The sequence below is a fragment of the Myotis nattereri genome (genome assembly GCF_964212035.1).
Source record: "Myotis nattereri genome assembly, chromosome: 6".
NCBI lineage: Eukaryota > Metazoa > Chordata > Mammalia > Chiroptera > Vespertilionidae > Myotis > Myotis nattereri.
The window spans coordinates 75,350,483-75,377,834 of record NC_138081.1 but is presented as its reverse complement, the minus strand read 5'-3'; the positions used below and the strand labels follow the sequence as shown (position 1 = coordinate 75,377,834).

At 40.5% G+C, this 27,352-nt stretch overlaps 1 protein-coding gene across 1 annotated transcript; it reads right to left on the bottom strand.

Moving 5' to 3' along the window:
• Positions 1-9: 9 nt before the first annotated feature.
• On the bottom strand, positions 10-27,352 carry IFNGR1 (interferon gamma receptor 1). Its single transcript, XM_081094572.1, has 7 exons — positions 27,175-27,352; positions 14,948-15,062; positions 12,920-13,083; positions 9,449-9,618; positions 6,060-6,249; positions 2,478-2,605; positions 10-1,084 (listed from the first exon to the last, which is right to left on the bottom strand). The coding sequence occupies exons 1-7, from the start codon at positions 27,257-27,259 to the stop codon at positions 512-514; spliced, it is 1,425 nt and encodes a 474-aa protein (XP_080950698.1). The 5' UTR covers positions 27,260-27,352; the 3' UTR covers positions 10-511.

Sequence of the window (27,352 nt, the reverse complement as noted above, 5' to 3'; positions counted from 1 at the left end):
ATACAAAAATGAATTTAAAAAATTCTTTATTTAAAAATCTCTAAATGCAGCATTCTATAAAAATTGTTTCTATTTACATACTCTTTATTAATCCTATTGGTATGAATTCAATTTTAAATGCAATTTTGTAAAGCTTCCAGGATTTCTTTGGAAAGTCAACATTTAAAAATATTTTTTACAGAAACTTAAAAAAAAAAAAAGGACCCTGGGAAATCACTTACTGTCGCAGGAAGCAGGGTTAGTAGAGAGTACTGACTGTTTCTCAGAGCCTCTGTAAATGGAAAAGTTCACATGCAACAACTGTCCCCTAAGAAGGGAGACACAGTTTGTTTTTTCAGTCTTTGCAGTTTTTAGACCAAATGTGACAGTGCCAGACTCTTTACACTGTTACCTAAACCAAGGTATTCCATTTGGTTAATATAAAAAAGACACCATTTCTGAAATCATGATCTTTTCATGAAATCAAAGCAGAAAAACTGTTCAGGATAAGCAGATCCTTCAAGTTGGCACATTATGAAAACTCTTTAGAATCTGCTGTGACTCTATAACCAATCAGGGACTCTTTACCACCTTCATCCACAGGCAGATCCACTAGCACATGGGGCTTATCGTAACCAAAGGAGGTAGTAGTGTTTCTCAGCGTTATGGGCTCTGGTTCTTCTGTCTTCATTCCGGTTTTGTTACTTGGAGGAGATTCTGAGTCAGATAAGAAGATGCCCGATTCCACAAGGCCACTATCAGAACCACTTCTGGAGTGATAACAGTTTAAAGCAACGAGGCAGGGTTCAGACTGGTTACTGCCTGAATGGACAGAATCCCCTCTCCTTACCGGGGTCAAAGGGCTACCAGGGGCCACGTCAGGAGTATTTTCTTCTGTGGTCCCTACTTGTGTTCCACTAGAAAGATCTCCGTGTTCTACTTTTCCTGGATGGTCCTCAGTCTGCATACTGGAAATTACTGCTGAAGACAACTGCTCTTCCCAGATCACTTTCTCGTTTTCAGGGACAATTGGTTCATAGATGATGGGTGATATATATTTTGATTCAGCTTTTGCCTCTGAAGAGGCATTTTTTACCACAGATACCTAAGGGAAGAAAATTCAATGAATAAAAATAACGTATTATTAAACTTAAAGAGGTACCTCAAAAAAATGGTCTAAGGCTAATGGACAATTAAATATACCACTAAACAGCATATTTAGAACAGTAAAATAAAAGCTAGTGGTAGCACTGTCTTTATTTTTAATGAAAATATACTATGTTAAGATTAGAAACAATTTTTAAAAGTTAGTATCTCACCAATATATGCTGTATTTTGTGCATTACTTTTAATACATATGAATGTTAAATTTGTAATGGGAGTCCAGCTACTTTATAAAATGTTTTTACCATTTTCCTTCATAATTATAATTTTCATTGGCTCATATAAGTTCTTTATATGCCAATGATTAAATAATTTCTCTAATAGATGTTAGCAGTGTTAACAATTTTTACTATTGATAGAATATGTTGAAATAAATACTCTTACCTGTCTTTTTACTTTAGAAATAAAAAAATGGAATGACCAAGTTCAAGGGAGGGGCATGTTTATGGAACTATGACACTTAGTACTCATTGTACGCTCATCTTCCCACCAGGGCTATATGACCAGTTTTACTACAGCTACTCCCGGATATTCAAGTTTATTTTTTCGTCTCTGGTGGGTATAAAATGGCATACTGTGAGATTGCTTTGTGCTTAATTCATAGTAAAGATGAGTGCTATAATATGTGAATTGTCTACTATTTGTTCATTGTTCTTATCCACTTTACTTAAATGTAATGTATTCATAACAAATTTAAATGGGCCCTTTGCATATCACAGATGTTATTCCTATCATATGTGATTCAAAAAGCTGTAATTATTAGCCTTTAAATGTTTTTATCATCATACAAAGAATTTTAAATGTTAGACATTAAAATGTCAAACTTCTAGTTTAGTCTCACTTTTGGCCATCTTTCCTTCTGCACTCCAACCACAGTGAAGTGTTTCTGTATTTTCCTATTTTCAAAAGCCATGGTTTCTCTTGATGCTGGACCTTAGCACATATGGTCCCTTAGTACTTGGAAAAACTCAAACCTGTCCCTCAGGACTGCTCAGGCTTCACTGCCTCTAAACAAAGTCCTCTTTGGCACGTATATAAACCTCTACTTTTAAACCTGTCACACAGTACACCCACTGAATACTTATCTTTTTCTCCCATTAGACTTTAAGCTCCTGAACAGATTTGTCTAACTGTACTTTTGCCACATGTATAAAAAAGGCACCTGGTGTGTAGTGAAAAATATGTCGTTTTGGATGTGTGGTAGATCTGAGTGATTTATGGTAGGTGACATGCTGCTGAACATCACTCTACTTTTTAAAAAGTTTCAAGTATTAAAAAGGTTCAAATCAGCACTTTAGTGTATATAATTAAAGAAGTATATTTAAATAGATTACCAAGGACTTGGGTAACATGATGCTTTCTCTCTTAAATGGATTTATCTTCTTAAAGTTCCAACATACAACTACCAGGATAAGTACTAGAAAGAGTAGGAGAGCAGCAACAACTGGAATCCAAACAGAATCTGAAAGAAAGAAAAATCACAAATTAGAATTAGGATGGAACACTGGTATAATCAAATAGTTACAAAGTCTCTGAACTATTCTTTTTTAAAATATGTTTTTATTGATTTGAGAGAGAGAGGAAGAGTGAGAGAAACATCTATGTGAAAAAGAAGCAAAGATCAACTGCCTTTTGCAAGCCCCCTATGGGGATTGAGTGCATAACCCTGGGCATGGGCCCTGACCAGGAATCGAACCAGCAACCTCTAGGGCAGCAGTTCTCAACCTGGGGGTCGAACGACCCTTTCACAGAGGTCACCTAAGACCATCAGAAAACACATATATAATTACATATTGTTTTTGTGATTAATCACTATGCTTTAATTTTGCTCAATTTGTAACAATGAAATTGGGGTCACCACAACATGAAGAACTGTATTAAAGGGTCACGGCATTAGGAAGGTTGAGAACCACTGCTCTAGGGGCATGGGACAATACCCAAATAACTGACCCACACTGGCTAGGGCTGAACTATTATTTATATAGATTACATCAGGTAATACGATCAGGGTGTTAAGAAACACTGCCACCAAAGTCAGGAGAGATGAGTAAAAAATTATGTCCTTGTCCTAGATAGCAACATACTCTTCCCAGCTCTACAATTCTTAACTTTCTGTGACTATCCTGTTATGACATAATGTGGCTAAAATAGCTTTTCCCTAACCATTTCCTTACAGCACCAAATATAAGAGGTATACAGAGCTATGCTTTTCTCTCAATTAAAGAGGCAAAAGAAGAATTTTAAAAATATTTAAATAATACAGTTCCACTCCATAGAATTTTGTTACATTTTATATTTATTTCAAGATTGCAAATACTTATAAAGATACATAGACACGCGCACGTGCATATGCGCACACACAAACACACAAAGCTGCAAAGGAATAAAGTCTCCTTGACTTTTATTTCAGAACACATACATCTATCATCACTGGTGTGATTTTTCTCTTATGCTGCTTTTTATTTTCACAATACAATCTTCAGTACTTTTCCCCACAGTCCTCTGTTCCTAATTAACAGTACTTTACATATTGTGGTGGAATTTGGCTTCTTTCAAGGGCATTTCATTACCTTTAATTTCTATTCCAAAGTTACTTCTTTGGAATAGTAATTCTGGAAGTTACTACAAAAGGAATGCTTGTGTCATACCTGTTACACTGTGTCGAGCCAGCTCAGCCAAGGGTTCACAAGCGCGAGTGAGGGCGGTGAATGGATGAAGAAAAGACATACAAAGAGAGTAAGCTGGGTCTAGGTGGATCTTCCTGTGCCTGGCTGAGGCCACAGAGAGAGAGAGCCAGAGGCAAGCTGAGCCTTTATTTTATAGCCAGAAGTAAACAAGGTAGTGGTCACCATAGTTACAATGTTCTTGTAAGTTTCACTTGTTTTGGCAGCACTTGCTACATCTCCTCAGCCCATTAGCTACCCAGATAAGATCTAGGGAGCGTCATAAGGTCAAGCCTAATTATGCTAAGAGGACTGTGTCCTCTAAGCTAGTACTTGTTTGTGGCTTTGCCAACAGGTCAGTCCGAGGCTTAACTCTATAGCCATGTCCTATGTCTCGCCCTTTTTTTAAATTTTCAAGCTACTATAATGAAAGTAAAACTTAAGCATCAAGAACAAAACTCTGGCTATTAAAACAATAAAAAAACAATGCCAATGCAAAACCCAAACTACATGTTAACATTTAAAAACTTAAACATAAAGCTCTGGCTATTAACAAAACAATGCCAATGTGTTAACATTTTTAAAACTCGTAAGAATAACAAAACAATACCAATGCAAAACAGCAGTAAGTGAGAAATCAAACTACAGTAGCATTTTTCTACTAAATGAAAGTTTCTTTTGCTGATTTACTCAAGAGTCCTTGGACTTGGCTGCTCAAGACTTTGCAGAAGACTGGCAGCTGACCACTGCTAGCATAGCCAGAAACATGGTTGAGGGAGTAGCTTCCACATCTTGTTTTTCTACCATCTGCTGGGCCTCAGTTGTTAACTTCTTCAGCTGACCCCATGTTGGCACCTCGGTCCCTTGCATAGCCTTTGTCATCTTCCTTTTCCATTTGCTGTCATCGGGGCAACTCTCAGTCTTTTGAGCGAAGGGACAAGGAGCTTCTCTGGGTCCATTGTGTTGACGCACGTAATGCTCTGGCACCAAAATTGGCTACGCTGCTCCTTCTTCCTTCTTGTTTTCTGCACGTGCTTCACTGGAGCATCCTTTCACTTGACAACTGTAGTTCCTCTGAACTCAGGCCCCGTGTTGGACACCACGTGTGCTGAACCAGCTCAGCTAAGGGTTCACAAGCCTGAGTGAGGGCGGCGAATGGATGAAGAAAAGACAGACAAAAAGAATAAGCTGGGTCTAGGTGGATCTTTCTGTGCCTGGCTGAGGCCACAGAGAGAGATCCAGAGGCAAGCTGAGCCTTTATTTTATAGCCAGAGGTAAACAAGGTAGTGGTCACCACAGTTATAATGTTCTTGTGAGTTTCACTTGTTTTGGCAGCACTTGCTACATCTCCCTCAGCCCATTAGCTACCCAGATAAGATCTAGGGAGCGTCATAAGGTCAAGCCTAATTATGCCAAGAGGCCTGTGCCCTCTAAGCTGGGACTTGTTTGTGGCTTTGCCAACAGGTCAGTCCAAGGCTTAACCCTATAGCAGAGCCCTACATTACAGGATGTGAAAACAAATTATTACAATAGTAAAAGGTAAAATGAACTACAGAATGGAACCAGCACTGGGCTCAGAAGCACTGGCCAGGCAAGCAGGGAAGCTGCTATGAGCCACAGTGGCGGCACAGTGTGGCCACTATATCAGCACAGTTTATAATTTAGGCATCTTTTTTGTGTTTGTTTTTTTAAGTAAATCTAGGTTATTTGCATTCTTTTCTCTTTTTATTTTCCTCATTGGTCCGGAAAAAGATGATAAAATAAAAATAATTATTTTAAAATGTTAATAATCCATTAAGGCAATCTACATTTATTTTTTAATATTAATTTCCAGTGTTTGTGCAGTTCACATGTCACAAAATTTTAATCAATTAACATTCCTGCTATTCAGTTTTTAAACTTACTGTCCTCATAAAGAACATACATGAATACATATCTTGAAAATATATCATCTTGCTGTATTGAATAAACTGATTTATATTATGCATAATCCTGAAATGCAGACATTTATCAACAGTTTTATGTGTTTTTATATTTTTCTTCCTGCACGAAAAGGTTTTCATATGGCGTCCCAACCTGATTGTTTCGTATCTTGTAAGGCCTGAGATGTGGCCTTATTTGCAATTTTGAACTTCCCTGAGGAATGGAACTATTTTTAAAAGAGCAGTGATTACTGAAATTGCAAATGTCCTTTTTTCACATTACCCTATGTTATCACTCTTTATATTTAGGGAAAAAATGGTAAGAACTTACCTTTTATGCTCTTACTGTCAGAAATGGTAATACAAAGTTCTCTGGACATTTCAGTTTTAAAGGATCTTAAATTTGAGATTCCTTCTGCTGAAATACAGTACTCAGAATTCAGTGAGGACACTGGAATACTAAAGTTGCACTGAGTCTCATCACAATCATCTTCATTCTCTCCAAAAATTCTATCTATCATCTATATGAGAAAACAAAACACAATGAAAATTCATGGCTCCTTTTAATCTGCCAAAAAAACCCCCAAAAAACAATCATCATATTTACATTGGCCATACACCTGGAGAAAGCATATATGTGATGAATGTTGTACATGTCTGAAAAGACTGTTCATATCAAGTAATAAGTCAGTTTGTTACTTCAACAGAGCATGATGTAGCCATCAAAATTTTCTTTATAGGGACTAGGAATTTAAAACCACAAATAGCAGGAATGTTTTATTAGTCCTATTTCTGTAATGCTAGAAACTTAGCTGGTGAGAGATAAAAGCATTTTCTAGGAGAATAAGAGATATTATGCAAGGGCTGTAGAATCTCTTGGTAGTAATATGTAGAAGGGACTGAAGCAATCTCTGGAAATTTATAATTCACTCCACCAGTCGAAGTGCGTGGATCACTGCGCTAAGGCCTGAAAACTCATGGGCAGGAGAGTGGTGCTGACCTCAAAGAACTAACTGTAGGGAGTAGAAGAGAGGTAAGAATTAAATGTAAGAAATGTAATGAGTATTGCAAGAGGACATGTATAAGGAACTAGGAATAACTAGACCATAAAAGAGGAAATAGTCTACTGTATCAGAAAATAATTCAAAGGCAAGATGATATGCCAGTTGAATACTGAAGAATAAGTAGAAATTTGCCAAAGGAGAAAGATGAAGAACATTCTATGAAAGAGCATATTACTTACAGGAATTAAGAACAGCAAGCAGTTCACCAAAGCATGAATGAAAATAAGGTTGGAAGGAATGGGGAGACTGGGTGCTGGAAAGGATATAAGAGGCCAATTCTCGAAGGCCTTGTAGGCCATGCAGGAAAGAGAATTTAGATATTATTTTGTAGCTGATGGGGATTTGTTAAAGAGTTTTAAGCAGTGAAGTAATATGGTTCTAGAAACAACTCTGCTAGCAACTGAAATGATGTTTTAAAATCTAAATCACATGTCACTCTTCTGTTTAAATTTTTCCAGATGTGCAATATCTCACTTAGAAAAAAAAATCAAATTCCTCTACTGCCCTAAGAGATGTGGCCCCAGGGACCTCTCTAACCTCATCTGTTTCCATACTCTGCGGCCTTGCCGCTCCCTTCATGTGCCTGGTGTCCTTTGGCCACACTCTGCCTGAAACACTCCCCTGTCATGATCCATGGAGCTCACTCCTCCTCTCCTCCAGCCCTGGCTGTAGTAACATCTCGTCCAGCAGGTGAGGTCTGCTCTGACCACCCGTACCCCACTGCCCAACCCTCTTCCCTGCTTTTTCTCCATAGTACTTATCAGTTGAGTTTTGTTTGTACTGTTCATTGCTTCCTCCTGGTGCCTAGAAGGCACAGAGCACACATGCTTGACAAATATCTATATACTAGAGGCTCAGGGCACAAAAATTCGTGGGAGAGAGTTCCAGAGCCTGGCTTGCCCCCTCTCACAGTCCAGGAGCTCTCAGAGGATGCCCTACTGACTCCTGGGGAGCGGGCCTAGGCTCAATCTGTCCTCCCTCTGCGGGAGGCAGCCGGCTGATCAGGGGAAGGTACTCCCCCATCACCCTGCAGCTGCTGCCACTGCTGGCTACCTTGGCTGCGAGGCCTGAGCCCTGGGCTGTGCAGCCGCCGGGGCTCACAGCTCACTGAGCCCCGTGCTTCGCATCCGCTGGGCCTCACGGGTCACTGAGGACCCCCCACCCGTATACTGGGCCCCCATCAGAGCAGGCCAGCCGACCCCTACCCGTGTACCAGGCCTCTATCCTATACAATAAAATGGTAATATACAAATTGACCCTAAAGGCGGACGACCAGAATGAGCGCTGGACCAGTCACTTTGAGGTGCACTGACTACCTCTCAGTTTCTTCCTCGGCTGGCAAACTCCAATTGCCTGATGGAGAACGGGGAATTGGGGGTGGGTGGTGGGGGATGTGGGCGGCGCCATGCCAAGGCCACCTCCCCTCCCCCCGCCAGTCGCCCCACACACAGAGGGCAACCCGTGACAGAGGTGGGGCCGTCAAGTCCCTTCTTCCAACCATCAGGCACTGAATACCCGATGGCAAAACGGGAACAGGGGGTGGGTGGCGGCGGGGGGCAGGGCCGGCTGCGGGCAGCCTGGGAAGATGGCCCTGATCGCAGGCCAGGCCTAGGGACCGTACCCGGGCACAAATTTCGTGCAGCAGACCTCTAGTTGTTAAATAAAGGAATGGTAGCACTGTGGCAAATGGATGGAATAGAATAATTCGTGATCTGCACACCAGTGCTAGAATGTAATTATATGCCCACAGTATTACTGTTAGCTTTTTCTATCATAAACAATGACTCCAATTACAGCTTTGTGTAATTTTACATTACTCCCAATGAGGAAGAAAAGCATATATTTATTCACATCTTACCAGTGAAGGAATGAAAATATACAGGTTAATATCCTAGATTAGGGCTATTCTGTTATACAAGACAAAGAAAAAACTTAAATGTGTTCACCTGGCCAGTGCTAGTGATTAACTATGCCACCAATTCCACTCAATAACATTTATATATGTATTTCATTTTTTTTAACCCAAACCCAGAATTGGTAAGTCTTGGCTGAATATTCATAAGCATTTTTTGTTGTTGTTAATCCTCATCTCAGGATATTTTTTTCTATTGATTTTTAGAGAAAGAGTGGAAGGGAGGGGGAGAGACATAGAGAGAGAAACATTGATGTGAGAGGGACACATCGATTAGCTGCCTCCCACACCCACCGTGACTGGGGCCAGGGACCGAGGCTGCAACCCAGATACATGCCCTTGACTAGAATCAAGCCCGAGACCATTTAGTCCATGGGCTGATGCTCTAACCCAGTGATGGCGAACCTTTTGAACTCGGCGTGTCAGCATTTTGAAAAACCCTAACTTAACTCTGGTGCCGTGTCACATATAGAAATCTTTTGATATTTGCAACCATAGTAAAACAAAGACTTATATTTTTGATATTTAATTTATATATTTAAATGCCATTTAACAAAGAAAAATCAACCAAAAAAATGAGTTAGCATGTCACCTCTGACATGCGTGTCATAGGTTCGCCATCACTGCTCTAACCTCTGAGCCAAACTGGCTAGGGCAAGTGTTCTACTTTCTTACATGACTCAGGAAAAAACTTGTTGGTGACAAAATTTTCCATTTTGAAAAAGATGAAATAGAAACACATACCAGACTTCCATTTATTCTCTCATGCACCTTGTACATGAATGTGTAACAAGCTTCGTCTCCATAAATGATTCCTAGCACTGTTCCATTTACCATAATTAAAGGATGAAATATATTAATAATGATTTGGTCTTCCTTGTGACTGATATGCAGATTTGGTGGTCCAACTTTCCCTGGGTGGGAGGAAGGCAAAAAAGAAGTAGAATTAGTTGGCCCTGGAACTTTATAGTACACTAGAGGCCTGGTGCATGAATTCGTGCAGGGTGGGGTCCTTCTGGGTGGCCTGCAGGGATCAGGCTGAAACCCACAGTCAAATGCCACCTGCACCTCCTACCTGCTGCTCCCAATCATCCCAGCCCCATTGTGTCTGCTGCGGGCTTGTGCCCAATCAGTCCAGATCAGGAGAGGCTCGTGCTGCCACAGCAGCGCTCCCCAGTCATGAGTCCTGCATCTGGCACCCTCCCAAGGGGTGGGTGGCCTGTGGGATAGGGCTAAAACCGGCTTACATCCCCCAAGGGGTTCTGGATTGCGAGGTCACAGGGCAGGCTGAAGGACCCCACCAGTGCACGATCGAGCCTGGTAGGGACCATGGGAGGACTCCAGGGCATGTCTGGCCCATCTCACTCAGTCCCAATCAGCTGGACCCCAACAGCAAGCTAACCTACCAGTCGGAGCATCCGCCCCTGGTGGTCAATGCATGTCATAGCGAGTGGTTGAGTAGCCTTAGCATATCATTAGCATATTATGCTTTGATTGGTTGTTTGGTTATTCTGCCGTTTGGTCTATTTGAATATTACCCTATTATTACATAGGATTGTATAAAATTACCAAAATCAAACAACCTACTCTTTTTGCTGTTCTAAAGCAGAGCCACATTTAAACCATTCCAAAAAGATCTAGAAGATTTGAAGTGTACTTAATAAAGAAATGTTTATAATATATCTTCTCAGTCAAGAAGTATTCTTATCTAATCTAAACTCCTCTTGAACACATTGTTTGCGGGTAGTTTTTATAGCATGCTAACAGGTGGCGTGGGCCATTTTTGCTAATTTTTTGCGCAAATGGCAACGTTCAGTAAAATTACGGTAACTTTAGTTTACGTATTTATACGTTACCCGCATTCTACCGCTAGTCTATAAAAAACGTATTAATACGTGTCCCGCGCTCTACTACACTGGTAGAACGTATAAATACGTAAAACGTGTAAACACGTTTCCCGCATACAATGTGTTACCAGTTTAAATTCATTTCAAGTCCTAAAGAAAAATAGGTGGTCATGAATCCCGGTAAAAAAACTTTGATATAATAGAAGTTATTTTTTCTTTACCTTTGGTTCTGTAGACAAAAAAAACAAAAAACAAAAAACACACAACTGTTTTCACCTGGCCAGTACGGCTCAGTGGTTGAGTGTTGACCCATGAACCTGGAGGTCACTGTTCAATTCCTGGTCAGGGCACATGCTCAGGTTTCAGGCTCAATCCCCAGTAGGGAGGTGTGCAGGAGGCAGCCAATCAATGATTCTCTCTCATCATTGATGTTTCTATCTCTCTCTCCCTGTCCCTTCCTCTCTCTGAAATCAATAAAAACATATTTTTAAAAATGGTTTTCTAAAACCATGATTTAGAAAAGATATTTTAGTTATCTTTAAACCTTTGCAGTAACTCTTTATATTTCCACACTATGGATATCTGGCATGAAAGCTGAATATATTCAGTTTTTACTGTGAAAATCAGAACTAGATATTCATTCGTTCCAGAAATATTTATGATGTATCTTTGATGTTGGGGACTTTGTTGGTGAACCATTTAACTATTTTTAACATATTTATTATATACCTACTATGTGCCAGGCAGGTCTGTTTTTACTCACCCATGTATCCTCGGGGCCTACCATACTTTCTGGCATAAAGTATGCCTTTGATAAGTCTTTCTGGGAAAAATCTGACATACAGAGGGTATAGTTGTTGATGACAAAGGCATCATAATCTCTGGGGAATAAAACTATTTCAAGGGCAGGTAGAGAATGGGTGTGGAGATGAACAAGTAAGCACAATCCAGAATGTAGGAACAGAAGGAGGTGGTGGTTGAGGTAATGAAGCATGAAGCTGAACAGGAAGGAAGTAAAGCTGGAAGTCAAGGCACTGAAGGACTGGGAGCCTAGGGAGCAGTCAAGTGACTAAAGATTTCTTTTAACCAGAAGTGAGGGTATAAGACAGCCGTGGGCAAACTACGGCCCGCGGGCCGGATCTGGCCCGTTTGAAATAAATAAAACTAAAAAAAAAAAAAAAGACCGTACCCTTTTATGTAATGATGTTTACTTTGAATTTATATTAGTTCACACAAACACTCCATCCATGCTTTTGTTCCGGCCCTCCAGTCCAGTTTAAGAACCCATTGTGGCCCTCGAGTCAAAAAGTTTGCCCACTCCTGTATAAGAGCTACAAGGGAGGACATTAGTCAGAAAAGGAACTGGCATTGAAGATTCTGGAGCTTAATGTGATAGTAAAGATCAGGTAAACTATGGCAACAGGATGCTGGAAGCATGAAGAGCTGAAAATCATTGGGGTTAAAGAGATTACAGAATTCTGGTATTTTTTAAAGTATGAAGTTGGTATTATAATTCCCACAACCTTGAGGACTTAAGGTAGGCAAGTAAGATAAAGAAGCTGCCAAAGCCCTCAGTGAATGTAACTTATAAAGGAATGACCAAGACAGGGAGGGGCAGGGCAGTGCAGAGTCTAGTTGGACAGCACTAATCCACATAGTTATTTATTAAAATATATTTTATTGATTTTTCACGGAGAGGAAGGGAGAGGGATAGAGAGTTAGAAACATCGATGAGAGAGAAACATCGATCAGCTGCCTCCTGCACACCCCCTACTGGGGATGTGCCCGAAACCAAGGTACATGCCCTTGACCGGAATCGAACCTGGGACCCTTCAGTCTGCAGGCTGACGCTCTATTCACTGAGCCAAACCGGTTAGGGCTAAACTATTATATTTCTATTCTATTTAAAAAGGTGGATTAGTAGCCCTAACCAGTTTGGTTCAGTTGATAGAGTGTCTGCCTGCGGACTGAAGGGTCCCGGGTTCGATTCCGGCCGGGGGCATGTGCCTTGGTTGCGGGCACATCCCCAGTAGGAGGTGTGTAGGAGGCAACTGATCAATGTTTCTTTCTCATTGATGTTTCTAACTCTCTATCCCTCTCCCTCCCTCTCTGTAAAAAAAATAAATAAATCAATAAAATATATTAAAGAAGAAATATAATAGTTTATTAGGGGCAAAGTGATGGGCACTTCAGCCCTATTTTATGGGACTTGGGAGAAGAGGAAGACACGAATTCCCTAAATTGCTCCAAATGTTTCTTGGGCATTGTAATAGTTTTTAGCAACTGCTAATAAAAGCAAATATATATATAGAAGACACGTGTAAATACTCTCAAATTTAAAATTTAGATATGTATACGTTCTACTCACCCTGTTGGCACAAAATAAATTCTTCTGACTCTGCATAGGCTGATTCTTCTTGTCCAAGCCTCGCTTTAACTCTGGCCCAGAGAGAAACGTCTGGAAGCTTAATCATGGAAAAGATGTTACAGTGATGATGAGAGGTATTGCAGGCATCAAGCCATTCATCCTCCCTAAAATGAAGAGGAATAAAGAAACACAAAGGTAACTTTTATTAGTATATAAACCTGAACCATCTCTGGCTTTGCTTTGCTTTTCATTCACAGCATGGAGCTGGTAGAAAGAGCTAAATAAGAATACGATAGCCCTGGCCGGTGTGGCTCAGCTTGTTGGGAATTATTCTGTGCACCAAGCGGTTGCTGGTTCAATTCCCCGTCAGGGCACATGCCAGGGTTGCAGGCTCGATTCCCAATAGGAGGTGTACAGGAGGCAGCCAATTGATGCTATGCTGTCACATCGATGTTTCTCTCTTCTCCCTTCCTCTCTCTCTAAAAAAATCAATAAACTATTCTTTAAAAAAAAGAAAAAAGAATAGGATGAAGAATCTAGACAAAGTAGGAAGGAAGCCCTTGCTCTTTGGTCAAAAGTACTATAATTTACAATAAAGAGGCTCAATTCAAATTACAAGATCTGTACAAATCATATTCCACATGCAATTTTTAAAAAAATCTGCTCTTTAAACAACTCGTTTCCATTAACATAATCATTACTCACTTACAGAATCAACCCATTACAAAGACTCCTAACACTTGTAAAAAAGTTTTTTGAAATTTTTCTTTTACTGAACAATACAGGTAAACTATAGGAAGTAAGATGACATTATTTTTAATAGAGAACTGAAAGCTTTACTTATTTATTTATTTATTTTAAATATATTTTATTGATTTTTTACAGAGAGGAAGGGAGAGAGATAGTTAGAAACATTGATGAGAGAGAAACATTGATCAGCTGCCTCCTGCACATCTCCCACTGGGGATATGCCCGCAACCAAGGCACATGCCCCTGACCGGAATCGAACCCGGGACCCTTCAGTCCGCAGGCCGACGCTCTATCCACTGAGCCTAACCGGTTTTGGCAAAGCTTTATTTATCGTGCCTTAAAATATGGGAAGTCAGCCTGGCTGGACTGGCTCAGTTGGCTGAGTTTTGTCCTATACCAGTGATGGCGAACCTATGACACGCGTGTCATTTTTTTTGGTTGATTTTTCTTTGTTAAATGGCATTTAAATATACAAAATAAATATCAAAAATATAAATCTTTTGTTTTACTATAGTTGCAAATATCAAAAAATTTCTATACGTGACACGGCACCAGAGTTAAGTTAGGGTTTTTCAAAATGCTGACACGCCGAGTTCAAAAGGTTCGCCATCACTGTCCTATACACCAAAAGGTTGCCTGTTCGATTTGAGATCAGGGCACATAACCTGGGTTCGATCCCCAGTCAGGGCACATGCAGAAGGCATTTGATCAATGTTTCTCTCTCACATTGATGTTTCTTCCCTGCCCCTTCCTCTCTCTAAGCATGTCCTCAGGTGAGGATTTAAAAAATAAATTAAGCCCAGCTGGTGTGGCTCAGTGGTTGGGTGTCAACCTATGAACCAGGAGATCATGGTTTGATTCCTAGTCAGGGCGCATGCCGAGTTGTGGGTTCAACCCCCCCACTGGGGGCGTGCAGGAGGCAGGCGATCAATGAGTCTCTCTCATCTTTGATGTTTCTATCTCTTTCCCTCTTTCTTCCTCTCTGAAATTAATAAAAATATATTTAAGAAAAATAACAACATAAATAAAAAATTTTTGAAAAGGTAAAAAGAAATCTGGGAAGTTAGTGATACTTGTCTACTTCAATTCTGACAGAAGGACTAAGAGGTAGGAAGTTTTCTGATAAGAACTAATTTGCATCGTTAGCTCTCTGGAATCTACAAGCAGTTCAGGAAGTTTTGCCACAACAGAAGGAAGGATAATGGAAGAGAACACAGTTATGAAATATGCAAGGACATGGACAAAACAGAGTAAAAAGGATAAAAGAGTAACACTCACCCATAGACTTTTACCTGTACGGTAAAAACTGGCTTCTGCGCCATGATTGAGTAATTCCAATATAGGACAGTATCGAAGTTATAGGCCTTAATTGTAAGATTGGTTGGTATAGGCACTGTAAGAGATTTAAAAAGTAAAATGGACAAGAGGAAGAAATTAATTAACATTATAAAAGCTTGCCCTAACCAGTTTGGCTCAGTGGATAGAGTGCCGGCCTGCGGACTGAAGGGTCCCGGGTTCGATTCTGGTCAAGGGCATGTACCTTGGTTGCGGGCACATCCCCAGTACGGGGTGTGCAGGAGGCAACTGATCGATGTTTCTCTCTTATCAATGTTTCTAACTCTATCCCTCTCCCTTCCTCTCTGTAAAAAATCAAAAAAATATATATTTTTTAAATCTTATAATAAGAAGCCATGTTAACCAAATATAAAAATATATTTTTAAAAAGCATAATTCATAAGAATAAAATTATTTAAATTAGGAGATTTCTAAAAATAATTTTATTGTAAAATGTATAGGAAAGTTCTGATTCATTTTAAATTACTGAAGCAACATTGTGATACAAGGGAAACACAAATATAACAGAAGCAATAAATTCCTATGTTTTAGGAGTTTTTTAAATAAATGCACTGCCTGTTGTAATAATAATCCTCAATTCATTTAATAGTGGAATTTTCTATATATACTACAGATTGTATTCAATGTCTAGAGAAGAACTGGCTACAACAGAGATGGTGAATTTCACTCTCAAATACCACCACCCCGGTTCTCAACTCTACACCCAGCAGTATGACACATCTTTAGTACCTTTCCTGTAGCACAAGAGCAGGTGCCATTGACCATTCCAATCTCATCAACAGTTTGCTCTCTGTAGTGTGCAAGGTTCTTTACAAAACAAACCCAATATTTCTTCTGGCCTTTGCTGTTTTAAATCATTTCATAAAACTTTTGTTGATGTGAGCCACATGACGTCACTTTAACATCTTCTCATCAGACATAACCAAAACTGCAATCTAGTTATTAAAAGTAGTCATTTCTCCCCTGGTCAATATAAAAGGTTGGCGTCCACCATCCCTTGGAAAATTAAACACACACCACACACACATACACCCTCCTCCCTTCTTTCCCCTTTGTCGTCCTTCTGTCTCCCCTCCCTTCTTTCTCTTCGTTATGAATAAACGTGAAGGTATTAAATACAATTAGCAATATAATCCCAAATGGAAAATTCTATTAAACATGATTTACTCATACAATTAAAAAATAAATGAATGGCAATGTGGCCAAGGTTCAGTGGCTTCCTAACATAACGTATCATCTTCTTCAAAAATTCTGAGAGCTACAAGAATACTTTTTAAAGCACCTCAGATAATAATGATGATCACTCAGGTTTATATCAAGCAGACTACTCTAATAAAAAGAATATTCCTTGGGTTGGACATTAAGAATGCTGGGTTTGCCCGGCTGGCAGGCTCAGTGATTGATCGGTTAGATTCCTGGTCAGGGTACATGCCCGGGATGTGGGCTCGATCCCTAGAATAGGGTGTCCAGAAGACAGCCAATCAGTGATTCTCTCTCATCACTTATGTTTCTCTCTCTCTTTCCCTCTCCCTTCTCTCTGAAATCAATAGAAATATTTCAAAAGAAATCTGGGTTCTTTCCTGCTGTACTACTACCTAGTTATTTCAGATTTCCTCATTTGTCAAGTGAGGTGTTAATTTCACACACATAGGACATTTACTTTCTGTTGAAGGAAACACCTACTCTACAGCATATAGCAGGATAGACTGAGGCTTCCTTAATAGGGTTCCTTGACTTTCTGAAATAGCTTACAATCCAGGATTGAGGCAGAAATAAAAGGTACAATCCTGGGTTCAATTCAATGTGAACATCAAATAACAATCAACATATAAACATAATTTTGCAACCAGATAAGAAAGAGAGGTACCTGATCCTAAGAAAACTCATAATGAATCTGAACTTCCTTCAAAAGCCATTCTTAATTTTAGCATCTTTTGCCTCTCCAGAGGCGAAGAATTTTCAAACCATCAGGTCCTAGTTTCTTTTTGTTTAACAGTCTTTTCCTCTTGATTACTCTCTCTAGTTTTGCATTTACTAGAAGCAAGAAGAAACTACACGGTACCTTCAACACTTTGCTTGGAAACCTCCTTAGTTAGGTCATGCAGATCACTAGGCACCTTTCATAGTGTAGCCAAGCTTTAGGCTTTCTGCCACTACGTATCAAGGATCTGCCTTCCTGCAGTTTCCAATAATGGCAGGTTTTTCCCTTCCTTTCAAGCCCCTGCTAAAATACTACTCCCAATACGAATGATTTTTTAACTATATATACTCAATTTAAAATTTCTGGGTTTGAAAAGAAAAGGCAGCCCTGACTGGTTTGGCTCAGTGGATAGAGCGTCAGCCTGAGGACTGAAGGGTCCCAGGTTTGATTCCGGTCAGGGGCATGTGCCTTGGTTGCGGGCACATCCCTGGGGGTGGGGAGTGCGGTAGGCAGCTGATCTATGTTTCTCTCTCATTGATGTTTCGGACTCTCTATCCCTCTTCCTTCCTCTCTGTAGAAAATCAATGGAATATTTTTAAAAAATTTTTAAAAAGGCATATAGAAGTCAATCTATATACTAGAATAGCAAATAAACTCCATTTATATTTAAGAGGTTACTGAATCATATAAAACCACAAAAAGCCCAGCTGGTGTGGCTCAGTTGTTTGAACACTGTCAAGGCTGCTAGATCAATTCCCGGTCAGGGTACATACCCGGGTTGCGGGCCTCATCCCCAGTATGGGGCCTGCAGGAGGCAGCTGATCAATGTTCCTCTCATATTGATGTTTCTACCTCTCTCCCCCTATCCCTTTCTCTCTCTCTAAAGATCAATAAAAACATTTAAAATAATAAAAACTAATTTAAAAACCCCCCACAAACATTATTTTTTAATGTTAGTTTTTAATGTGAATCAAACTGTTTCCCATAATTTAAGTAAAATCTGAACATGGTTAGACTAGGACAAGGTCTTAAAATCATAGCTTTCAAAGTAATCAAAACAGGTGGCAGGAGGAAGAGGTTTCGATGGATTACAGCAGACAGAAATTACTAGTAGATTAAAGGAGAAACTGTTAAATATTTACACAAAAGGATATCACTTGTGGTTTTAATGCTACAAGAAGAGAAACCATGCGGTTATTAGATACCTGCCTTTGTCATTTGCTAAAATCACAGCAGGCATGAGTTTTCTCATTCAAACTCAGAATTTTGTAGCCTAAAGTTAAAATTGTTACATATCCTGATTGATATAATTAAGGCTTACAACAAACTTCAATTCATAATAAATTTATCTTATGTAAATAAGACATGTATAGCATAGCATAGAGGTTAAGGAAAGATCCTACCAGATCACATGAAATAAAATAATCTTACAGATTTCCCCATCTCTTCAAAATGCCCAAATAGACAGTTTCCATAACTGATGTTATTTTTGGATATGGATTCCGAGTTATTTAGTGCATATGTACACTCTACCCAGAGTAATCTAGATTATTTTACAGGAGTTCTTCCAAGAACTCCTCTAGAAACTAGCAGCTGAAGATTTAACCAAACCAAACACAGGAGAGAAGAATCAGATTTTCCTAACACTCAATTACAATGGGGGGGGGGGGTAGGGGGTAGGGGGTTTTCTGGTTACAGCCAAGTGTTTCCTTGTGATAAACTAGCAGAGACAGAATATGAAAAAAGAGCAAGGGAGGGGATGGAAAATACTGATGAAGATCACATCAACAAGTCATTAAGTAGTGCCACTAGATCCGGGGTGGGCAACCCCTGGCACGCGTGCCAAACATGGCATGCCAGTAACTTTTGTTAGCACGCGAAACCCTCTCTTATAATCTTCCATTAACAATTTTTGTGAACACTTGAATGACTTAAATGTTAAATTACAAGGAACTTGCAAGACACTTGATGTTATGTTTGGTTACATAAAGGCTTTTGAAAAGAAACTGGAAGTCTTTAAGAGGGATATGGATGGTGAGAGATTTAGATATTTCCCAAATCTCAAGAGGCATATCAAAGACCTCCCAAAAGATGACAGTATAGACTGTCAAAGCCTTCAAAAGCTGTTTTTAAACATCATCGAGTCAACTATTGAGCAGTTCTTCTCAACATTTGAGAAATTCAGAGAACTGGAAGAGACAGCAAAATTCATGAGGTTTCCAGACAGCATGAAACTGGAGGAAATAAACTTACAAATGTTTTCATGGATAGATATGGCTGACTTTGAAATGCAGTTGATTGAATTTCAGAGTAGCTCAATTTGGAAGCAGAAATTTATTGACCTTAGAGTTGACTTGGAAAACATTGAAAAAAAGCGATTAGAGACAGGAGTACCAGAGAGAAGTGTCGAAAACAAACTATTGGGGACTTGGAATGCCATTCCAGAAATTATTTTCTGTTTAAAAAACTTTGCAACAGTACTCTCCATGTTTTCATCCACATACGCTTGTGAATCTTTGTTCTCAGTGATGAACTTTGTTAAGTCTCGTAATAGGAGTAGCCTGATGGATGAAAGTAGTAGCTCGTGCATATCTCTGAAGGTCACGAAATATAAACCTGATGTAAAATCTCTGTCATCAGTGATGCAGCAGCAAAAGTCCCACTGATAATATCATATGGAGTCATAAAGTTTTCTGTCGGACTATCAGTGTACATGTATACATTAAAAAATAAACGTATTTTTCATCATCATATACTGTGTTTTTGTCGCTCAGATGAATTTTATTATTTCTTCAAGGTTCTTCACATACGTACACCTTAAGAGATATCAAGTATGAGGCATAACATGTTCTCAAAAAATTAGGGTTGGCATGCAGAAGAATTTTGAGTCAGAGATTTTGCTGGTTTTGGCACGCACTCACAAAAAGGTTGCTCACCCCTGCACTAGATGGACAATGGGGTTGTCACCAAAGACCAAAATACAGCAATACAGCGACCAGAACAGTTCTGGGGACTGTTCATTTCTGGAAAAGGTAGGGTGGAGGGGTAAGCAGAGAGCCACAGACATCTGATTTCCGCTGTATGGATGGTGACAGACAGAAGTAAGGCTAGCTGCTACCAGTGCTGCATCCCATAAATGCGAAAAGCACCTGTTGGCTCTACTCAAAGAGGAACAGCCACAGGGATTCTTCACTAATTTTAACAACAGCGGTCGCCAACCCGTGGTCCATGAGGTCCGAAAGGTTGGCGACCGCTGGTCTAGAAGATGTGTACATCTGTGCGGAGCAGAGCTCCATACTCTGTAGACACCATTCCACAATCTGCCTACCTACCTCTCTATGGGAAGGACAACTGAGCAGCAAAGAGAAGTGAAAATACAGGAGCCAGTAAGTTGTTTTTGTGGATCTGAAGTCACCTGACACCACCACTCAAAAACAAATGCTCCATGTTAAAGCATCCAGACCCTTTCCTAAATGAGCAACTCTCAGACAAAAGATCTAACATCCTCTCCACACTGAAGGTGCAGGGCCATGGGTATTTTCACAATCATTTCTTCTTACACTGCAAACTGAGAAATGATGAGAAATATGATGAAAAAGTGAAAAATATCAAATCAAGACTTTTGCACTTTTTTAGAATATATTTTTTTCCCAATTTTCCTCCTGAATGGTTTCATGATGTTGATAAAATGGCTATTATTCTTAATGCTTTTCCAACATTTTTTCTTTTTATTTTTTCTTGTGTTTTATTGGGATATAACTGACACAGAAGTTTAAAGTATACCACAGAACTTGACTTATGTTGCAAAATGATAACTACAATAAGTTTAATTAACATTCATCATCCCAAATAGATACAAGAAGGAAAATAAAAGAGAAGCCAAATGTCTTTTTCCTTGTGATGAGAACTTCTGGGATCTGCTCTCTTAGACAATTTTTTTAAAAACAGGTTTGTTTGTTTGTTTTATTGATTTCAGAGAGGAAGGGATAAGGAGAAACATCAATGATGAGAGAGAATCAGTGATTGGCTGCCTCCTGCACGCCCCCTACTGGGATCGAGCCTGAAACCCAGGCATATGTCCTGACCAAGAATCAACTGCCATCTCCTGGTTCATGGGTTGATGCTCTACCACTGAGCCACACTGGCTGGACTTAGCAATTTTAGAATATACCATATAGCAGTGTTAGCTATAGTCATCATGTTGTACATTACATCTCTATATTATTTTCTTGTATCTGCAGAAGTTTAAGAACTAAGCGTTCGAGTGAGGACACCTAAATACTTAAAGTCTATTTTACCTTTTATGTAATAGTTCCTCAGCTGGGTCAAGACCCCTAGTATCCCTGCAGTCTTCTTTTTTATTCCTGTCTGTCTTGGGAACTATTCTGGTTTTATCACTCACTCTGTCTCTTAAAACATGGAGCCCAGAAGTGATGTAATAGATGTGAATGAAATACTTTCTTCTCTTTTTTAAAGAAATGAACATATGGAATAGTGGCATATACTAAACTTGTAATTAACTAAAATCCCCCAAATCTTTCTCTCAAACCACCACCACATGAGGGCCCATCCACTTTTCTAACCTGAAACATAGGATTTTATTCTTGCCCATTTACCCAATTTCATCTAATGCCAATGAATTCCAACTAGAAGAGACTCCTTAGTCACTGACTGTAGTCATTTCTCAAGATTAATTCCCCTCTGGACTAAGTCATTCTAAGTTCAAAAATAATTTAGGAACTGGAAAATTTAAAAAAGGCCATTTTAGTCTATGGAAGGAAAAAAAGTAGAAGAGCAAGTTAGCTGCTGAGCCTATTTTAAGTTTCTTCAATTCTGCATGAGTTTTATTTTTTTTAAGGCAACACAATTTCTCATATATAACTAAAAATTTTACTATTTTTAAATATATTTGTTGCCAGGCTGGTGTGGCTCAATGGTTGAGTGTCGACCCATGAACCATAGGTCACCAGTTCAATTCCTGGTCAGGGCACATGCCCAGTTTTTTGGTTCGGTCCCCAGTATGAGGCGTGCAGGAGGCAGCTGATCAATGTTGATGTTTCTCTCTCATGGATGTTTCTATCTTTCAATCCCTCTCACCTCCTCTTTCTCTCAAAAAAATCAATAAAACAAGTTGATATATATATATGTGTGTGTGTATATATATATGTATATATATATATACACATATGTATATATATATATATATATACATATGTATATATTTGTTATAATGATGATGCACATTATTGAATGACAATCATAAATATATATCAAACATTTTCTACAGGACAAGGAACATGCTCAACTTTTTTATGCATTATCTCAGTTAAGCACAACCATCCTATGAGGGAAGTAATAATATTATACATATTTTTACCAATGACAAAACAAAGGTTTAGAGAAATTATCTAAAGACTTGACAATATATGAAGTTTTGTTGATTTTAAGAAAAGATGTTTAAGTGTCATTTTTGTGATATAGTTTAATAAAATAAGGGGGAAATAACCTCCATATATAAATAGGAATTGGAAATGGTTATTTTCTGATGATTTCACAAGCACCTGCTTCAAGTAATTTTGCCCAATTTATTATACTATCACAATTATACTAGCCACTGTTAAGTAATGGCTACTGCAAAATCTGAACAATGTATTAAGGTAAATCATTTCTGTTACATGGACACACATGTATTTGGGACACCATGTATTCGGATTACTATGCATTAGGATAATCTAAAATAAAGACACTCCCTTAATAAGAATATTACGAGTAAACTGATTCCTTCCTGTCAGAAATTCACTTAATTCTGGTTCAACTCTCATTCTGATTCATTAAAATGGAACCATTAGTTATTGATCGAATTCATCCAGCAACTGCAATTTTGCTGTGTGCAGCCAAATTTTATAAGGTAGCTCTTTAAATGGGTTATTTTTCTCTTCAATTCTATACATATTCTTTTAGGTAGGACTGAAATGTGGAACTTGCAACATCCATATAAATCAGGATAAAATGAAAAAGAAAATTATTAACACTTGTCCAATAAGTATAATTAAAATGCATGATCTTAAATATCTGGAATCTCTGAAATAAATAAAAACAGAATCCAAAGAAAATAATGAAAAATTTAAACACACCCAGAGCATTATCCTAAAGTCAGACTGAGTAGAAGCATGGTTGAAAAAGTGGAGGTCAATTAAAAAGCTCCACATCTATGCTAAAGTACAGTGTGTTCTTCAGATAACATCCAGAGTGGAAGATCAAACCAGAAAGAGGTAGCCACTAGCAGGCACTGATTCACTTAAAAATATATATTACTTTCATATGTAAAAGTGTCTGAAAAGTGAAACACTACTAATTATTAGCTGACACACACAGGTTATTTTTGCCTATAAATTCACTTGAGAAATATTAACAAAAGCCCATAGCTGTAATATATTCCCAACCACTTGGATTTTTCTAATCCCTTGCCTGTTTCTCTGTTCCTACCAGGTCCCCTCATTTAATATAAACTTCCTAATACACAGTCAAAGCCACCACTAATAAGAACTAACACACTGAGTGTGTATTAAGTGCCAGACACTGGAGAGTCAGAGAAGCTAACCAAGAGCCAGAGCAGGTTGTCTTTGTGCGTTTTCCTCCTACACTCTTAGAGATTGCATTTTAAACTAATCTTAAAAGCATAGGGAACACAACAAAATCTAGAGAATGCATTGAAAAAACTGGACAACTAACTGTATTTAAAATGCACTGAAGCCGAAACCGGTTTGGCTCAGTGGATAGAGCGTCGGCCTGCGGACTGAAAGGTCCCAGGTTCGATTCCGGTCAGGGGCATGTACCTGGGTTGCGGGCACGTCCCCAGTAGGGCATGTGCAGGAGGCAGCTGGTCGATGTTTCTCTCTCATCGATGTTTCTAACTCTCTATCTCTCTCCCTTCCTCTCTGTGGAAAATCAATAAAATATATTTAAAAAATAAGAAATAAAAAAATAAAATGCACTGAAAATAGGGGGTATCACCGATACTTGTGTTTACAAAATGCTGGTATACAGAAGGCCACAGCAGATCTTTCTATAGGGGACGGGCAGGCAAGGCAATTCTACTCCCAAGGCCTCCCAATGTTGTGCAAATTCTGCAGTCACAAGAGAATCCATGTTCAGGAGGGCCCTGTACTCAGAAGGTAGAGTCTTGGCACTTGGTTGAATCCTCTGCTTGAGCCAGGAACCTGCCACATCTCTTCTTCTCTTCCACATCCAGTCAGTCACAGGTCCCGCTGACTCTGCCTTCTAAATATTCATCCAACTGTGTCCTCCCTTCTCCATTTCAACTGCCACTTTTTGTCAACTCCTCCCGGATTTAACCAGCAACCTAACTGGCCTCCCTCCTTTAATTCTACCCCCAAACTAGTTTATAAAATGAATAATTTTTCTAAATGACATATGTAATCCAGCATAAAATCATTTCTCCTCTTAAAATCATCTAATGGCTGCCTGGCTGGTATTACTCAATGGTTGAGCATCGACCCATGTGCCTAAAGGTCACAGGTTCGAACCTTGATCAGGGCACATGCGGGGTTTCGCGCTTGATCCCTGGTATGAGGCATGCAGGAGGCAGCTGATCAGTGTTGATGTTTCTCTCTCATCAATGTTTCTATCTCTCTCTCTCCCTTTCCCTTCCTCTCTCTCTAAAATCAATAAAAACATATTTTAAAAAAATCAGTGGCTGCCCACTGACTTGAGCAAGATATAGTGAGATTATTTTTCTCTTTAATTCTTTAAAAATTTATATGGATGTTTCTTAGTTCAGCATCTGTACTTCTTTCAGGAACATTATTTCTCTTCTGGGAACTCCCCTACTGCCATCCCCTGAAATGATATACTTACCATGTGAGCTGGCACCTGACCCAAGCTGGGTGAGTCAAAGCCTTCCCTTGGGATTTTGTTAGGTTGGAGGAAGCTGCAAACTGTCAAAACCCAAAAGCTGTCAACATCCATGATTCCTGCCAACTAGGGAAAGTGCTCAACGCTAAGTGAGTATTAAGAAATGAAGAGCCTTGGCAGTTTGACTTTCTGGCCCAGCTCTCTGAGGCCCACCTTTCTATTTAACTCTTGCTTAGACTTTTGAGGAGCTGATCAATTCCTCTTTTTGCCCAAGTCAGGCGAAGCTGTATTTCTATCCTTTGCTGTTACACACGACCATCTCAAGGCACTTTATTAATTAGTTCCTACTTCTCCACTCATCCTATCTCTCCTTGTACCTCACACACATATTTTAAAATAAAATGCGTAATAGTCCACTAATTCAACATGCTATTTCACGCATCTTCCTCTGCACACACAATTGTCTCTGCATCTCCAGTTCCAATTCTGGAGTCATCTTCTCATCTTTCCTAACTCTCTGGTCAGAGCCAAGTATCCACATGTTGCTTTCCAGCAGCCTGTGCAGTAAGTTCACGCTCTTACCATAATGTACTACAGCTTCCCTTGTGTCTGACTAACTTGCTCTAGTAATGACAGTTTGCAGAGTATACGTGGAATCTAATGAACAAAATAAACTAGCAAAGCTGTCAGAGAGGAAGGGGGTTGGGGGGCTGGGTGAAGATGGCGAAGGGATTTAGCAAAAGCAGCAACAACAACAAACACACCACACACACAGACAACAGTATGATGATCACCAGAGAGAAACGGGGGAGGGGGAAGGTAGAAGAAGATAAATGGGGGATAAATGGTGATGGAAGGAGACATAACTTGGGGGGGATGAACACACAATATAATAAACAGATGATGTTTTGTAGAACTGTACACCTGAAACCTATATAATTTCATTAACCTTTGTCAGCCCAATAAATTAAATAAATTAAAAAAAATAATAATAACTTGGGCCCTGACCAGTTTGGCTCAGTGGATAGAGCATCAGCCTGCTGACTGAAGGGTCCCAGGTTCGATTCCACTCAAGGGCATGTACCTTGGTTGTGGGCACATTCCCAGTAGGGGGTGTGCAGGAGGCAGCTGATCTATGTTTCTCTATCATGGATGTTTCTAACTATCCCTCTCCCTTCCTCTCTGTAAAAAAATTAATAAAATATATTTTTTTAAAAAAAGAACTTGGGAGTCTGGAGCCCACCTGCCAGACTCCCCATGAGTTTCAGCAGCCTCTCTACCAGTTGGGCAGACCTCTCTGTGCCTCAATTTCTCATCCATAAATGGAGATACCTACAGCGCCGACTTTGTAGGGTTGCTGTGACATCAAAATGTGATGAGAATTTAACAACAGTGCCTAGCGCTTGGTAACTGTTATCTGTATAATCATGATCCGTGAAAACAGAAACGCAGTAAACTCCACCCCCCCCCTTTTTTTTTTTTTTTGCATTCCCAACACCTGGTACGATGTCGGCCCCAGAGAATACGACCCAGTATTTGTTTGCTTGACTTTTAAAGAACAAGCCATAGGAGAGCTGGACCGGAGCGCAGCATTCCTCCCAGGAGCCCAGGGGGTGAGCCACAGCACAGAGCTTCGGCGGGGCCGGGCCGCGCTGGCCGTGGGCAGGACGGAGGCACTCCACTCGGACGAACGGGGTTTCCGGTCACTGAAGTTTACCCGCCTTGCAGACGAGGGATAAACCTACTAGGAAATGACCGCATCGGAGTTCCGAGTGGCCATTACACGGCGCTCAGGAAACGCGTCTTCTCAGCACGTTTCCCGGGCAATGTCCATCAGCGGGCGGAAGCCAGACGCTCCCAGGGCGCGAGCGCCCACCGCCGGCCAACCTGGCAGGACACGCACTGCCCCTCCCAGGCGGGGACGCAAGATGGCCAATCGCTGCTCAGTTCTCCGCGGGCCCAAGAACAACTTCGCTCCCACCCTGAGGATGCGGGGCCCACCCCGCGAGGCTCGCCCGAAGCCAGGAGCTGTGGCCAGTGTCCAGGTGCCGGCCAGGACACTCACTTATTTACACATGAATGGGAAGAACTGAAGGACCGAGAGGCGCGCCGAGTTCTGTGGCAGCAGCGGAGGTGGTAAGAGAAAGGGAACTGAAGTGTGCAAACCGCAGAAACCCGAGCCGCCTTCCCCAACGGCCGCCCCCGCAGCGCCTGACGCCCCAGAGCGTCCGAGAACCGACCGCCCCGGGCGACTGCGGCGCGGTCCCTCCCGCGGGGCTTCCCGGCCGGGGCGGCCTCCTCCCTTCCCTCCCTCCCTTCCCTCCCGTCTACACCCGGCCGCGGCCGACTGTACCCGAGGACGGCTTCGGATCCGCCGCGCTCCTCTCAGCCCAGCTCGCGGCCTGCGTGAGGAGGACGAGGAGAAGGAGGCGAGCCATGCTGCTGCGGACGGACGGGGTGCGGCCCCGAGCGGCTGCGGGCGTCTCCCGCCGACCCCGCGGCCCGGGCCTCACTTCCGCCACCGCGGACCG

Bases quoted from the DNA above. Each gene is read 5' to 3' on its own strand.
- IFNGR1 (XM_081094572.1), bottom strand. From the start codon at position 27,259: ATGGCTCGCCTCCTTCTCCTCGTCCTCCTCACGCAGGCCGCGAGCTGG. The intron at 13,084-14,947 runs GTGAGTGTTACT...TCTTCATTTTAG, and splicing joins GTACAGGTAAAAGTCTATGG to GGAGGATGAATGGCTTGATG. The intron at 6,250-9,448 runs GTATGTGTTTCT...TTTCTCATATAG, and splicing joins AGAGAATAAATGGAAGTCTG to ATGATAGATAGAATTTTTGG.